This window comes from Myotis daubentonii, chromosome 2 (genome assembly GCF_963259705.1).
Source record: "Myotis daubentonii chromosome 2, mMyoDau2.1, whole genome shotgun sequence".
Taxonomy (NCBI): Eukaryota; Metazoa; Chordata; class Mammalia; order Chiroptera; family Vespertilionidae; genus Myotis; species Myotis daubentonii.
Window position 1 is genome coordinate 214,718,506 of NC_081841.1, and position 14,794 is coordinate 214,733,299.

The window sequence follows — 14,794 nt, forward strand, 5'->3', positions numbered from 1 at the left end:
CAGAAGACCTGAGCCCAGCCGCTCTGCTGTCGTCGGCCCTCCTGGAACACGTGCAGCACACGGCACACGGCACACGGCACACGGTACATTAGACAGACACGTCCCTGGAAGCCTCTGATTTTCACATTATGTTCACCCACCAGGTTGGGGCTCAGATTTAGAACAGTAGACTTTTCATGTCAAAAAATGTCCTTTTCAGTATTAGATCTATGGCATAAGTTAAGTTTCTATGTTTTTTTCCTTCTCAATCCCCTTTAAGTTTCTAAGAAAACGGACTGAGGAATTCTGGGAATGTGGCTGAACTTGACTGAAAGCTGAATGTGGCAATCACCATGTTTGTGGGGGTTTTTAATTTGTTTTTTTAGTTGAATCTCAGTTGCTCAGTGGATTATTTACTGAAAGACCGAAATAAATGGCCCACTTAAGATTTCTGTATCTCACAGCACTGGGGAGGTGTCAGTATGATAATGCTATTTGGCTAAAATACTCCTCACGCTAGCGAGTAAAACTCCCGATAACTCAACTATTCTCCTTTGTAGACTATCCTCACGCATTCGTTAGAAAGGCGGCTCAGTGAATTTACTGAGGTGTACAGAAAATACTGTTTAAAAATGGGTGTAGAAAACCAGTTTGTCATCTAGCCTGTAACCAATGCGTATTAAATATGAAAGGGATTCAAGAAGGAACCCCTATGTGCGAACTGCACGAAACTTCTGGGTGAGCTACACATCCCTACAGAGAGAATTCTACCCAGTAACAACGGACGGACACAGAGCTAATTTGTGAAAAATGTCTCCTCAGAGCAACCTTTACCTTCTACCATGACAAAACACTTAGAGAAATGCAAGTAAACTTATTTCAAGAAATAATCTCATTCATAAATTCTTGAGTTAGAACCATTAAGCTACTCGCCACGTCTCCTTTAGTATCTCTGGAGGTCCGACGCTCTCTCTCAGTGGAGATCCAGGGATCAAGAGGCAACGTGAAAGGTTGGGAACTGCTGTGTGAAAAGCATCAGGTGGGTAGAGTCTTAATAAGAAAGAGTGGAACGTGAGGTCCAGGCCAGTAAACCGCACCTTCTGTAAGTGATGGTCTTGAACTTCAACCATCCATTACAGACCTTCAATTATGCCTGCATGGTACCCACTGCTAGAAATTCAAGAGGAGAAAAGAGAGTAGAAGAAAGAAATAGAAAGAAAAAAAATGTACAAAATAACTGGTAAATAAGATTTGATTTGGAAAATAGTGAGCAAAAGTTATTACGTAGAAAAGTCACTTAATAGGCCAGTCGTTTTCAGACTGAGTGCCAAGCTCCTTGAGGTCCCTTAGGGCTCTTCAAGGGACGGCAGCAGAGACCTGGGACCCCTGGTCTCTCACCGCTTCAACCAGGGTGCCAGCTCTGTGGTCTGTGTAGATAGTGGACTGCCACACGGGTTAACTTGGAAAGAAGGTTACATGACAATAATGATGATGATGATGATGGTAATGATAATAATCAAGAACTAGTCCTTTAAGAAAAAAACAACAGCCTAATATGTGACAAACAGATGAACGATTCTCAATTCTAATTTTGGGATGGTCTGTCCCCAAATTACCCAGAGATACAGTGAAATGATCACAATAGGACTAATTATCATTGTTAATAATGAAAATAACCATATCTGGATACTTGTTAAAATGGTAAATATTATAAAATCTTGGGAATCACAGCTAGTGAGAAATGTCCATCTCTCATCGTATTTCTGCATCTCAGAGTCACCAATCTGGAGTAGAATTTAGGAGAATGAGGTCCCGAGTTGCTCTTTGAGGAGAAGGGAGAGTTAAGCAGGAAAAAAGGAAGTTGCGTAGACTCTCTTGCTTTCTGAACCCCCGAACCACTTCAATGCACTGGATGTGACCACTGAGCGTTACATACTCTCAACTGCCCAGCCTTTGCCGAGTCACCGGCACCTCCTAAGAACAAGGGACTGCGACTAGAGGGCCCTGATTGGTTGTGCCAGATCTACAGGAGGAGGAAGGACAGTGCTGGCACGTGCTTTGACCTAAGAGAGCAGAGTCCCCCAATCTTTCTGCAGGAGGAACAAGGTCCATTTCTTTGTGGGCACACGAGTGGTGAGAGGAAGCTGCATGAGGAAGGTGGAGAGGGCCACCAGGCAGCTGGTTACCATGGCAACAAGCTTCTACATCCACTGGAAAGGTTTTGAGACCTGCTTTTACAGTTGACCCTTGAACAATGCAGTGGTTAGGGGTGCTGACCTTCCCCCACCTGCACAGTCAAAAATATGTGTATAACTTTTGACTGCCCTAAAACTTAACTACTAATAGCCTACTGTTAACGGTAAACATTACTGGTAACACAGCCAGTTAACGCTTATTTGTATGTTATATGTATCATGTACTGTACTCTTACAATAAAGTCGGCTACAGAAAAGAAAATGTCATGAAGAAAGTCATAAGGAAGGGAAAATACATTTACAGTATTTATTGAAAAAAAATCTACGCTTGTCCAGCCGGTGTGGCTCAGTGGTTGAGCATCTACCGGTGAACCAGGTCTACAGTTCGATTCCTGGTCAGGACACATGCCTGGGGTGCGGGCTCAATCCCCAGTGTGGGGCGTGCAGAAGGCAGCCAATCAATGATTCTCTTTCATCACTGATGTTTCTGTCTCTCTCGCCCTCTCCCTTTCTCTCTGGAATCCATAAAAATATATTTTAAAAAAGAAAAAAGTGGCCCCTAATTGACCAGGGCAGTCCAAACCCAGGTTGTTTAAGAGTCAAGTGTATATTCTCACTAGAGGGACTCTTGTCCTTGAGCCAATCAATTGATTCCCAACCCCCACTAACTACTCATTCTGCTCAACCTTTGAAGCACTTAAAAAAACAAAAACAAACACCCTTTCTTGACCAGCACGGGGGCAATGTAAACATTGAAGAAAAAATACTGGGAATGTTGGTCTTAGATTGGACTGAGGCAAGTGTGAGGGGGGCAGCCAACCCACCCGTCCAGATTGGCGCTCTCTACAGCTGCAGAAACATTGGTGTCAAGTCCTGCAAAAGAAGCCAGAGACAGGCAGTTAACCACACAGCGCACCAACCCGAACCCTCGTCACAGAGCCGAGCTGTGCCACCGGACGCCTTTCCCCGGTGTCTGCACCCAGCCCGGCCCGGTGGCTGTGTGTGTGCGCGCAGCGCCTCTCCCTACCGTGGGGAGTTGAATCCACTGTCCACCGTGATGCTGCTGCTGTCCATGCTGTCCAGGCGTGCCGAGTGGGTGGTCCTCTGGTGGCCGCTGCTGTCCGTGTCTTTGGGGGCGAGGAGGGTGAGGTTCTTCTCGAATTTCCTCTGCAAGTCTCGCTCCTTCTCCCTTTCAAGGAGCCACTGCATGGTGCCCACATCGTCTCGGTTCTTCTCCTCCTCGGTGGTCTTGGGGGCCCCCTCCTCGGAGTCGTCGTCATCAGACACGTTGTAATAGTCGAAAGAGGCTTCCTGGTTGCCCCCCGGCTCCTGCTGGCGCTGGAGGGCCGGCAGGACCTGCGCGGCCGCGGTGCCCAGGGACGGCTCCAGCTTCTCGCATCGGCCCGCCAGCGTGTCCGCAGGTGCCTTCGGGTGCGCTTTGAGGAGGGACAGGCTGGGTTTGTGGTAGCTGTTTACAGACAAGGTGCTGTGCAGAGGTTTGAACAGTGTGTCTTTGCTGAATATCTCTTTCCTCTTGTCCAGGCTGCTGGGCTCGGCGCCGTGATGCTGGATGAGGCGTCCGTTGGCCATCCCTTCCGCCGCCGCGCCCGGAGCAGCCGGGCCCCCGCCTGGCCCCGTGGGCGACTCCTCCTTGTGTCCTCCCGGCTCCCTGGAGGAAAGCGGGGTCTGCCTGTCCGACAGGGGCAGCTTCTTCACCCCTTCGGCCAGGGCCAGAGGGTCCTGGTCCTCTTTATTCTTTCCCAGAGGCGATGGCGCCGTGAGCACCGTCTCGCTGGACGTGTTGCACTGGAAATAGTCGTCCGTGGCTGTTTTCGTCGGACAAGAATTGAGGTCGCCGAAGGACGGCAAACTCTCGGGGGGTTTGCCTGGCTCCAGGAGGCTGCACGCGCTGGACGGCTCCTTGCTGCCGCCGACTATTTCCGGAATACACACCTCTTTATAGCTCGGGGACAGAAGGTGAGCCCTTTGATGAGCGGCCGTCGGGGCGGGCCTTAGCGTGCTGTCGTCAATGTAGGGCTGGATGGGGGTTGGGTCCTCCTGGCTGCAGCCTTCGGCCAGGTCATCAGGCGTCCCCAGAGAGGACGCGCCCAGGGGACCCTTGGAATTGTCCATGGACCTGGACCTCTCCTTGGCTTTGCTGGACCTCTCGTTCCTGGACCGTCGGTCCTGGGTATGGCTGTGGCTTCGGTGCACTTTCGAGTGGGAGCTGCCCCTGGAAGGTTCGGGAAAGGGCATCTCAGTCCTCCTCTTGGCCAGCTCCCCCGACACGTCCCACTCCGGCGTCATGGGGAAGTGGGGCTCCAGCACGCTGGGGTTGCTGTGCATGATGAAGCTCTCGCCTTTGTGCTCGATGATGAAGCAGCCCTCCCTGGGCACCCTGGCCAGGGGGTCGCAGAAGTCGTACTCCCGCTCCCCGGGGACGTCCAGGTGAGAGCCGTCGGACGGGTCTCCTTTAGACGCGCGCGTCTTGCTGTGTGAGCGCGACTTGCCGTGCGACTTCCGATGGGTCCGGCTCTTTTTACTCCTCCCGCTGTGATGGGCGGAGGAGCCCGCTTTGCTCCGATGCGCCTTCTCCTCCTCCAGCTTCTTCATCAGCGCCGTGTGCCGCATGACGTTCTCCACCGTCAGGTCGGGGTTGATGCGGCGGATGATCTCCATCTCCACCTCCCGGGGGATGGTCGTGGGCGTGTCCTCGTCTCGCAGCGGCCACTCCTCGGGAGGGAACTGGGCGGAGAAATTGGCCAGCTGCTTGGTCTTGTCTTTTTTAAAACTCAGCCGGAAGAGCTTGAGCCCAAACTTCTTGGACTGCTTTTCCCCGTCTTTAGGCTTGGAGAGGGTTTCCGTCTTGTAGGAGAAGTTGACAGTACTTTTGCTCTTCTCGGTGGGTGGCACCTGGCAGAGGGCGGGCGGGCAGTACGGGTCTTTGCAGTCCTTGGCAGGCTTCCGCTGCAGGGTGGACGCGTGCATGCTGTGCATGTCCTCCCGGCAGCAGTGGCAAGAGTCGCAGTGGTTTCTGGGCAAGGTCCTTTCCCTGACGCAGCCTGAGGCAGAGGGCGTGATGGTTCCGGGCTGGGGAGAGGTGCACTGAGACCGGTCGGGTATCCGCTCGTCCAAGTGGTACCACTTGCTGTTAGTCCTTATGAGGGACGGGGTGATGAAGTACGTCTGCGGGGTCACGATGAAGTAGCCCTCCGGGGTGGGGTAGATCTTCCGCTCGCGCACCAGCGTGTTGAGGGTGTGCCGCAGGATCTCCTGGCTGGGGGTGGGGACACCTGAGAGCGAGGGAACACACTCGTGAGAAGGGAGAGGAAGCATGTGGTGGACTCCCGGTTTTTTATTACTTATTTTATGTTCCCTTTCTTCCCCCACTGACCTCGTCTAGCCCGACCTCACCCCCTACCCCAGGCCTTCACCACCCTGCTGCCTGTGCCCGTGGGTTATGCACACATGCAGACAGGTTCTTTGGTTGATCTCTTCCCACCCACCCGCCCCACCTTCCCTCTGAGATTCCACAGTCTGCTCCATGCTTCTATGTCTCTGGATCTATTTTGTTCATTAGATTCCACGTATGAGTGAGATCATGTGATACTCATCTTTCTCTGACCGGCTTATTTTGCTTAGCATAATCCTCTCCAGGCCCATCCATGCTGTTGCAAATGTGATTCCTGATGTTTTAGCCTGCTGTGTCCCCCCATGATTCATAGAGTCAAGCCCCAAACCCCAACGTGATGGTACTAGGAGGTGGGGCCTTAGGTTTAGGGGAGATCATGAGGATGGAGCCCTCAGGATGTGACATTAGGGCAGCAGTTCTCAACCTGTGGGTCGCGACCCCTTTGGGGGTCGAACCACCCTTTCACAGGGGTCACCTAAGACCATCGGAAAACACATATATAATTACATATTGTTTTGTGATTAATCACTATGCTTTATGTTCAATTTGTAACAATGAAAATACATCCTGCATATCAGGATGTAGCAACATTACAGTTATGAAGTAGCAACGAAAATAATTTTATGGTTGGGGGTCGCCACAACATGAGGAACTGTATTAAAGGGTCCCGGCATTAGGAAGGTTGAGAACCACTGCATTAGGCGAAGAGACTAGAGCCCTCTCTCTGTAATGTGAGGAAGAGGGTCCTCACTAGACAGCAAGTGTGTGGGTGCCTTGAACTTGGACCTACTTCCCAGCCTCCAGAACTGTGAGAAACAAATGTCTGTCGTCAAAGCCAGCGAGCCTATGGCCTTTTGTTACAGCAGCCCAAACGGACTAAGACAAAACCCTATTAATGTGGCCAAGCTTCCAAGGATTATCTATAGCAGGTAAAGAGCTTTCAAAGGTGTTCATTAAGTTTAGTGGGAATACTGGTTTTCTTTGATGACCCGCATGAGTATTACCACCGATAGGATGGGAAAATACAAGAGCTGGAGAGAGGGGGGGGTGGGGGGGGCGTTAGATGAGGTTAGGTTGCTACTGTGGTTACAAAGCTTTACCAAACCGAATCGGTAAAGGCAGAATATTTTTAAATGAGGGGAGACATGAAACATGTTTTACATGATCTGATAGAAATGAACAAAAGATTCTTTTTCAATAAAAGCAACTAGGGGCCAGGGTTGAAATAGCCATCTTGGTATTGAAAAACCAATCTAAAATAGAGGCTCCCACATATATTTGGAGGTATTCTATACTTTTTTTTCAAGATTAAGTTTACTGAATAAACTGAATTTTATAAATTACATAAAAGGGCACGCGGACTTGACCGTTGTTAATTATGTAGCACTCTCCAACTTTCCAATCACCTCCTTCGATGTGGGACGTGACGCGAGCCCGGGTGGAATTCAGGTCAGAGCCTGCTTCCTGGCCTAAGGCAGCAGCACGGAGGTGGGTTTCCTACTTCGTAACCAGGGAGCCCGAAGAAGTCCACTCGTGAAGGCTTAGACCTTCTACGTCTGTCTGACCGCTGGTCCCAAGCTGCCATATTTGTGAGAATAGAGACCTCAGAAGGAAATGATAGACACCCCTTTGTACAGTAACTGATACTGTTTTCAAAGGGCTTTGTGTGCGTTTTATGTCCAGGTCTACCTTAAGAGGCAGAATGAGGAGGATACATACTTAAAGTACACATTCTCCAGGCTGTAGTGCATTTGCGTTATTTCTTGGCTGTTCTCCACTCCCCATTGCCAGGCACACTGAGGGTGATGATATTTACCAGACTGACCTTAATGCTAAGCTGTCATGCGTCACTTGGCTACAGGGATACGGTCTGAGAAATGGATTCTCAGGCGGTTTCACCATCGTATGAACATCTCCGAGTGCACCTTCACACACCGAGGTTACAGCCCACGACACACCCAGGCTGCATGGTGTGTGTAGCTTATTGCGCCTGGGCTACAAGCCTGTATAGCATGTTACGGTACTGACTACTGCGGACAGCGGTAACATAATGATAGTATCTGTCTGTCTAAACATTGAGAAGGCACAGTAAAATGTGGTATAAAAGATTTAAAAAAATGGGGAGGGGGTTAGGGGACTGGGTGAAAGTTGGGAGCATGGGTGAAAAAGGTGAAGGGGTTGAGAAGTAGGAATTGGTAGTTACGGAATAGTCGCGGGATGTAAAGCACAGCCCAGGGAACACAGTCAATAACACTGAAATAGAACTATGTGTGGGGTCAGGTGGGTACGCAACTGATTGGGGTGACCACGTAGTAAGTTATATAATGTCCGATCACTGGGTTATACACCTGATACTAATAAAACAGTGTATGTCAACTGTAACTGGGAAATAAAAAGCTATTTTTTATAAAATGGTGCACCTGCACAGGACACTTCCCATGCATGGAGCTTGCAGGACTCGGCGTTGCTCTGGGTGAGTCAGTGAGTCAGTGGTGAGTGAATGTGAAGGCCCAGGACATGACTGGACACCACTGTGGACTCTACCACTGTCCCACGAGCCCTCCCTCTGTTTCCTCCCAACAGGGTCAGAAATAGAACCCCGAGGCTGTCGATGCTGCTCCGTGCCTGTGGGGGGGGGGGGGCAGACTGATTGGAAACATCCAGGAGATGCTGGCTGGGTAGGGCATAGGTCACCATAGTGACAGGCAGGAGGGAATGAAAGGTGGCCCGAGGATCAGTCGGAATAGAAATCAGGATAGAAAGATAGAGGAGCACGGGGCTGTCGTGGCCAGGTGGCTTGGCTAGCGCATGTCGGGGTAGTGATCAGATTAAGAAACTTTGCGTGTTCATAAAAAAAGAGGGTGTTTAACATGGAGGGGGCGCAGAACTGAGGACTCAATATTTGGACTTTGGGGAATTCGTCTTCAGTTCCATTGACCCCATCTGGCATAAAAGGCTCGCTCTGGCATTGAACCAATGGAAGAAAGACAACTTACCTATGCTTTATATCATTACAACCTGGAAATATTTCCATAGTCCAGGGACAGGCTGGCCCCACACCACCACAGGGAGCTTTTATAAAGGGGCCGGGGCACTTCACACCTGCTCAGGGAGCTCCCGGGGACCTGTGTCCCTGTACAGGACCTCAGGTCCTTGACGAAGGATGCACAGCAACGTTCTCTGAGGACCGTCTGAGTAGGTGTGGAGGGCGGTCGCCCCCTGGATACACAGGGCTCAGGGACGGGCTCCTCTTGCTGAAACAGGTCAGCGGCTGTCCGTCTGGGATGTAAGCTGTGCCCTCGGAATTGAGGTGCTGTCAGTGAAAGGGAATCGGTTGCCAAGCCCCATAGATACTGATCCCGTCAGAGAGAGAAATTCCTCCTGAACCACATGTCCTTCCATTTCCTACGGGAAATTCAGCTCCACTGCAACCTTACGGGACCACCATCCTATACACGGTCTGTCGTTGACCAAATATCCTATGAGGTGCATGACGGTAATCTGGAAGCAGGTCAGGTTGGATCATACTGCCGATATTCAACCGAGTCTGACCCACGGAAATGGCAGTTTCAGTGGAGACAGAACAGTTGGGCTCCAGGGCCAGGCTGCTGGCTAGGAATCCATCGCTGTTCATTGACGCGACTGGTTGAATCATGCCCCCACCCTCTGCCATTCATATGCTGAAGTCCTGCCTCCCAGGACCTCAGAATGCGACCTTACTTGCAGATGGGGGTCTTTCTAGAGATAATCAAGTTAACATGAGGTCACTCGGTGGGCCCTCATGCCAGGCGCCATCTTTAGAGGAGAAGTCTGGACATAGAGACACGCATAGAGAAGACAGTGGCAGGAGACCCCAGGAGAAGACAGCTGTCTGCGAGCCAGGGACACGGTCCTGGAGCAGATTTGTCCCTCAGCTTCAGAGGGAACCAGCCAACTCTACCGACACCTGGTGTCGGACTCCGAGCCTCCAGAACTGTAAGGCAATACATTTCCGTCGTTTAAGCCACCTGTACCATGTTGTAGCTGCTCTACAAAACCAATATGATTGGTATCTTCTTGGGCAACTTAACCTCTCTGAGCCTCTATTTATTACCATCAAAATGTGGATCCTAATAGCACCTATGCTCACAGAGTTGTGAGTTTAAGTGAGTGTAATGTACGTACAACAGTGCCCGACATATAGTGAGTTCTCGATACATATTAGCTATGAGTAGTCTCAACTCTGGATCAAGACCCATGGAAACCTAGATTACCTTCAAAGGACACTGTATAGCAACCCAGAACAGCGGGGTAAGCTGAGAAGGGTAGGCTCCCCCAATCCTTCCAAACGGTGAAGGTGGGGAACGAAAGCATTAGGGGACGGCCTGGGGTTCTCAAGGGGAGAGAGGCCATGAATGAGATGTAGCACACACACCTGTTTCGTTACCGCCTTCAGGAGGCACCCTTAGTGACCAGGTGGACAAGGTAACAGTGCCTACGAAGAAGGTATTATTTCATAGAACTGTCTCATTGTGGGCCCGCATGCTTACTTTCAATCTAGGCTCTACTCTTGGGAAACGCACACTGGTTTTCATGCAAATGATTCCAAGGCCGGGATAATCGCAATGTTTCCCCTAAATTTCATGAGAGTTTCTGCACAAAATAAAAACAAATTCCAGGTGAATTAGTGATAGAACCCAAACCTTATCTATGCAATTCTTGAGCGCCCGTATAAAACAAAAACTGCTTGTACACAAGAGAAAGCAACTTATACAGAGCTGCTACGCCCCATTAACAGTCAGAACAACTTCACGCAGAATTCAGCTCCTGAGAATAGACCCCACTTACACTGCAGTCTCATGAATGACACCCCAGGAGCTGTGCAGCACAGTCATCCAGAGGACAAACCCACGTGTAAAACAGGGTATCTCACACAGCAGCACCCATGCAGTCAATACTAAAACAGAAAGAAGCAGCCCTGGCTGGGTAGCTCAGGTGGTTAGAGCATCATCCCAATACTCCAAGGTTGTGGGTTCAATCACCGGTCAGGGCACATACGGCATCAACCAATGAATTCATAAGTAAGTGGAACAACAAATCTCTCCCTCTCTCTTTCTCTCTCTCTTTCTCTCTCTTTCTCTCTCATCAATGAAAACAAAAAAATACAAATAATTTTTTCCAAAAAAATGGTAAGGTTCATTTTTAAGGCTTCACGATTGAGTTTACTATGCTGTTGTATTAAAGGAAAAGGCCCAATTCATAAAAATGGCTATTACTCCAAAACAAAAATTTACCTGTATTCTAGAATTTGCTGATTGTAGGCCTTCCAAGTGATGATCTCAGAACCCTTACAAAACTATACAGAATCGTGAGTACACTGTAATCATTCCTTACCATTAGGAATAAGCTCCCTGACTTCCCAAGCGAAGGAATAAGAAGGCGTTTCCATAGAGACTTTACTTCTAAAGTGTTTATGTTTTGTATCTGGAAGTATATCGATCAAAGAATGTTTAATTAAAAAAAAAACAACAACCCTGGAAACATTCCCTGTTCAGTCATTTCCCAGCCTTCTACCTGTGCATTTCACAAGCCTTCCCTGAAAGCCACTGGTACTGATGATGATGACCTTATTTGTAAGCCCCCCAAGTATAATGACTGCCCTTCTGAATTGTCTTTGAAAGCCAGGGTCCCCCTAGAAATCCATGGGGTCACCTGTCACCTGAAAGAGGTGTGTTTGTGATGGACACTGTTAACACCTGCTTGTTCCATCACTTTCCGATTCTGCTCCCAAGTTCATCAGGGTTTTGAGGCTTAAACAATAAAGATCAGCTTTCCACCCAACCTAACCCCTCTCTCACCTTCCTACTGAAAGGAAACGGGTTTGCCTGGAAGTTAACAAGGAGAGATAATCAGAGATGGGAAAATGGTATAAAACTTAAGACAATTCATAGGTTTCCAGGGTGGGATTCTGTTAGAGCAGTGGTTCTCAACCTGTGGGTCGCGACCCCTTTGGGGGTCGAATGACCCTTTCACAGGGGTCGCCTATGACCATCGGAAAACACATATATAATTACATATTGTTTTGTGATTAATCACTCTGCTTTAATTATGTTCAATTTGTAACAATGAAAATACATCCTGCATATCAGGTATTTACATGACGATTCATAACAGTAGCAAAATTAGTTATGAAGTAGCAACAAAAATAATTTTATGGTTGGGGGTCACGACCACCACATGAGGAACTGTATTAAAGGGTTGCGGCATTAGGAAGGTTGAGAACCACTGTGTTAGAGTTTTTAAACAATACACATCATTTCACACACATTAACTGAGAAACTGACAGAGGGGAACACATCACCAGGAAAAGTGGGGAGACTCAATCTGGTCAATCCCTGCTTCGTTTGGGAGCAGGCTTTCTGCCCTCCCCCATGGTGATGTGCATTTCCCACGCCTGGACTGTGAGTTTGGCCAAAGATATGTGATTGGGTGTGACATCACCAAAGGGCTGACGAACCCTTGTGCAACTGGCTGGGCTTTCTTGTGCATCTGCCACTCCAATAGACAGAACAGGACTCTGCTTGAGAGGATGGGGTGCAGGTGGAGAGGAGCCTCCTGGCTGCGACCCGTCTGAATCAGCTGACTCCTGGAGCTAAATAAATGTTTATTGCTGATTGCCACTGATGTTCCGTGATTGTTTGTTACCCAGCTTTTTTGCAGCAAACACTAACTGATACAACCAACAGCATATATAGGGTGTCCCAAAAAATGTATACACACGTTAACAGCTGATAACTCACTTAATTTTCACTCCTTTTCGGGTGTAACTGATTTGAAATAATGGGTGAAGGCAGACTAAGCTTTGAATAAAGAAAATTTATCCTAAAGTGCCAGTAGACTTTTTTTTTATGTGGACACATTAAAGATACAGTTTACGGTAGAAAACCAGCACAGTCGACGAATTGAGGGCACACAAGTATCAGACGAAATGATGGTTGATGCTTGTGATTCCATGCTTCGAGTTATCAGCAGTGCCTGGACCAGACGGTCATGAGTTTGAAAACAGGCACTGACAAAAGAATTATTCATTTCTGTAGGTTCTTTTAAATGTTGAAAACGAACTGCATGTTAATAAACACTGACTTTATGAGCATTCAAAGTGCGCATACGTTTTTGGGGGACACCCTGTATTTACTAAGGTCTCTGGTCAGTTGAATGAAAAAGATGTGAAGCGTCTGTGCTTAACGTAAGTAAGCTCTATGTCCATCGAGGTAGTGGTTGCATCCAAGCCAAGCTGACAAACTGATGGCCCAATAATGTGTTTTCCTTGGCTTGCGTGTCATCGGCACACCCAGGGTAAAATCTACACGCACATGACTGCCAATACTTAGGATGACGTAGAGATGCCCCATAAAACTGAATTTCCAGATTCTCTTGAAGAAGCAGGAGGTTTGGCAACTCTGGCAGGGCCTTACTTTTTGGAGGAGAGGGGGTAACATAGTGGGGCCGAGAAGTGGGCTGTCTCCTGGAGATAAGCCCACAGTCTTTAGCTCCTCCCCATTCCTCAGAGCTTCCAGCACCGGGGGCAGCCAAGGCCATGCACACAGCCGCTGGGTCACTGTCTTATTATAACAGTTAAGAGAAAACATTTCATTTTTTCTGTCATAATGAGATCTTAACTAATTTACCAAACGCCATGTTCTTAAAACTCATCAGGCCATGACGTAAACATGCCGGATACATTTATCATGATCTCTCTCTCTCTCTCTCTCTCTCTCTCTCTCTCTCTCTCTCTCTCTCTCTCTCTCTTTCTCTTTCTCTCTCTGTAGTTTAATCCCTTAGGACTAAAATTTTCAGTTGTTTCTGACTCGCTCCCAGGACTCATGATGTTCATGTATTTAAAGAAGGTTGTGCGGCAAAGGTTGAACGGAATCTCGGGAGTTTTTGCCAGAATTCCTCACGGATCCCAATTTAATTTCTTTTGCTCAGTGCCAATTAAAAAAGTATTACAGCTGAAGAAGGCAAATTATTTTGGAAGTAACCCAGGTGCCTTAATGTTTAATTACTAAACTAAGAAAAGTTCCTGGTCACTTTTGGCAACGATTTTTCCCCGTTAGATTCAAACACGAGAGGACGCGTCCACGCGCAGTCCGGGCGCAGCCAGAGCCCACGTCCGCGTGGCAAGGGCTCCCTGCTTCTCCCATTACCTGGGAAGCACGTGGTCAGGTGCTCCATCAGGGCCTCTTGGGTGACGGGTTTTCGTGCCGAGTTCATTGCTGAGATGGCCAAGCAAAGGATTTCCCCGAGTGGAATGAACTGAGATTGACTGATGGGAGACATACTGATTGGTGACACATCACCTGCAGAAAGACAATGTTCACAAGTGAGCGGATCATTCAAAGAGCCAGCCATCTGTCACACGCACACCTCACACACACGCCCCTCCCATGACCACACCTGCCCCCGTGTTGTGAGCACGGCCAACGCCAAACCCTGGCGCTGTCCACACAAGTGCAAGGCCATCCACTCGGGTGGAAAGACTCCCACAGAACAGCGAGGGCTCCAGGGGCCTCGACACACAGAACCTGCCTTCAAACCCGGCCACTGGCTTCGCTAGACGTAGCACTGAAAGGCTCGAGGCTTTGAGCAACCATCTCCGCTTTTATGAACTTGGAGCCGATGTATTTACTAACTGGCATCTGCATCGGGACGGATGCATTTATTGGTAGCGAGGATTCATTCATTCAAAAGGTGACTGCCTTTCGGGTCAGGCATCTGCTGGGGGCGTGGGAACGTGAAGAAGGCCTCTCCCCCGAACACCTCTGCCCCCAAGGAGTTCCCATTCAAGTGGAGGAGACAAGTAGACCAAAGTTCAAGGTGCACCAGAGGAAGCTGAACCGCAGCTCTGGAGCAGGGAGGGGAGGTGGGCGTGGGGCTGAGACGCAGGAAATGGGAGGTTTTATGGGGACCTGTAGCCTGAATCCAGGACTGAAGCAGGAGTGTGTCGGTGGCTGGGAGGCGGGGTGCTGAAGGGGGTGGGAGAACCCACCAGCAGGTGTTTCTGGCGAGTAGAGGGCCCACAGGGGTGCAGGCACAGGCGGAGGAAAGAGCCGTGTGCCCAAGGCCTGCATCCTATGGGGGATGGTGAGCCAGAGAGGGACGTCAGGAGTGACAGTCAGACGTGAATCAGAAAGATGACTGGTGGCCGGTACAGCCTGGGCTGGGGGGC

The 14,794-nt window shown here is 49.2% G+C and overlaps 1 protein-coding gene across 3 annotated transcripts in view; it reads right to left on the reverse strand.

The window, feature by feature from the left end:
- STOX2 (storkhead box 2) overlaps positions 1–14,794 on the reverse strand; it is a 195,603-nt gene that overhangs the window by 5,944 nt on the left and 174,865 nt on the right. For all 3 annotated transcript variants that reach the window (XM_059685721.1, XM_059685719.1, XM_059685720.1), the window contains exons 2-3: positions 13,773–13,925; positions 3,202–5,467 (exon numbers count right to left, since the gene is read on the reverse strand). In XM_059685721.1, coding sequence (XP_059541704.1) covers positions 3,202–5,467; positions 13,773–13,905 — 2,399 coding nt within the window. In that variant the 5' untranslated portion in view covers positions 13,906–13,925. The remainder of the gene's footprint in view (positions 1–3,201; positions 5,468–13,772; positions 13,926–14,794) is intronic.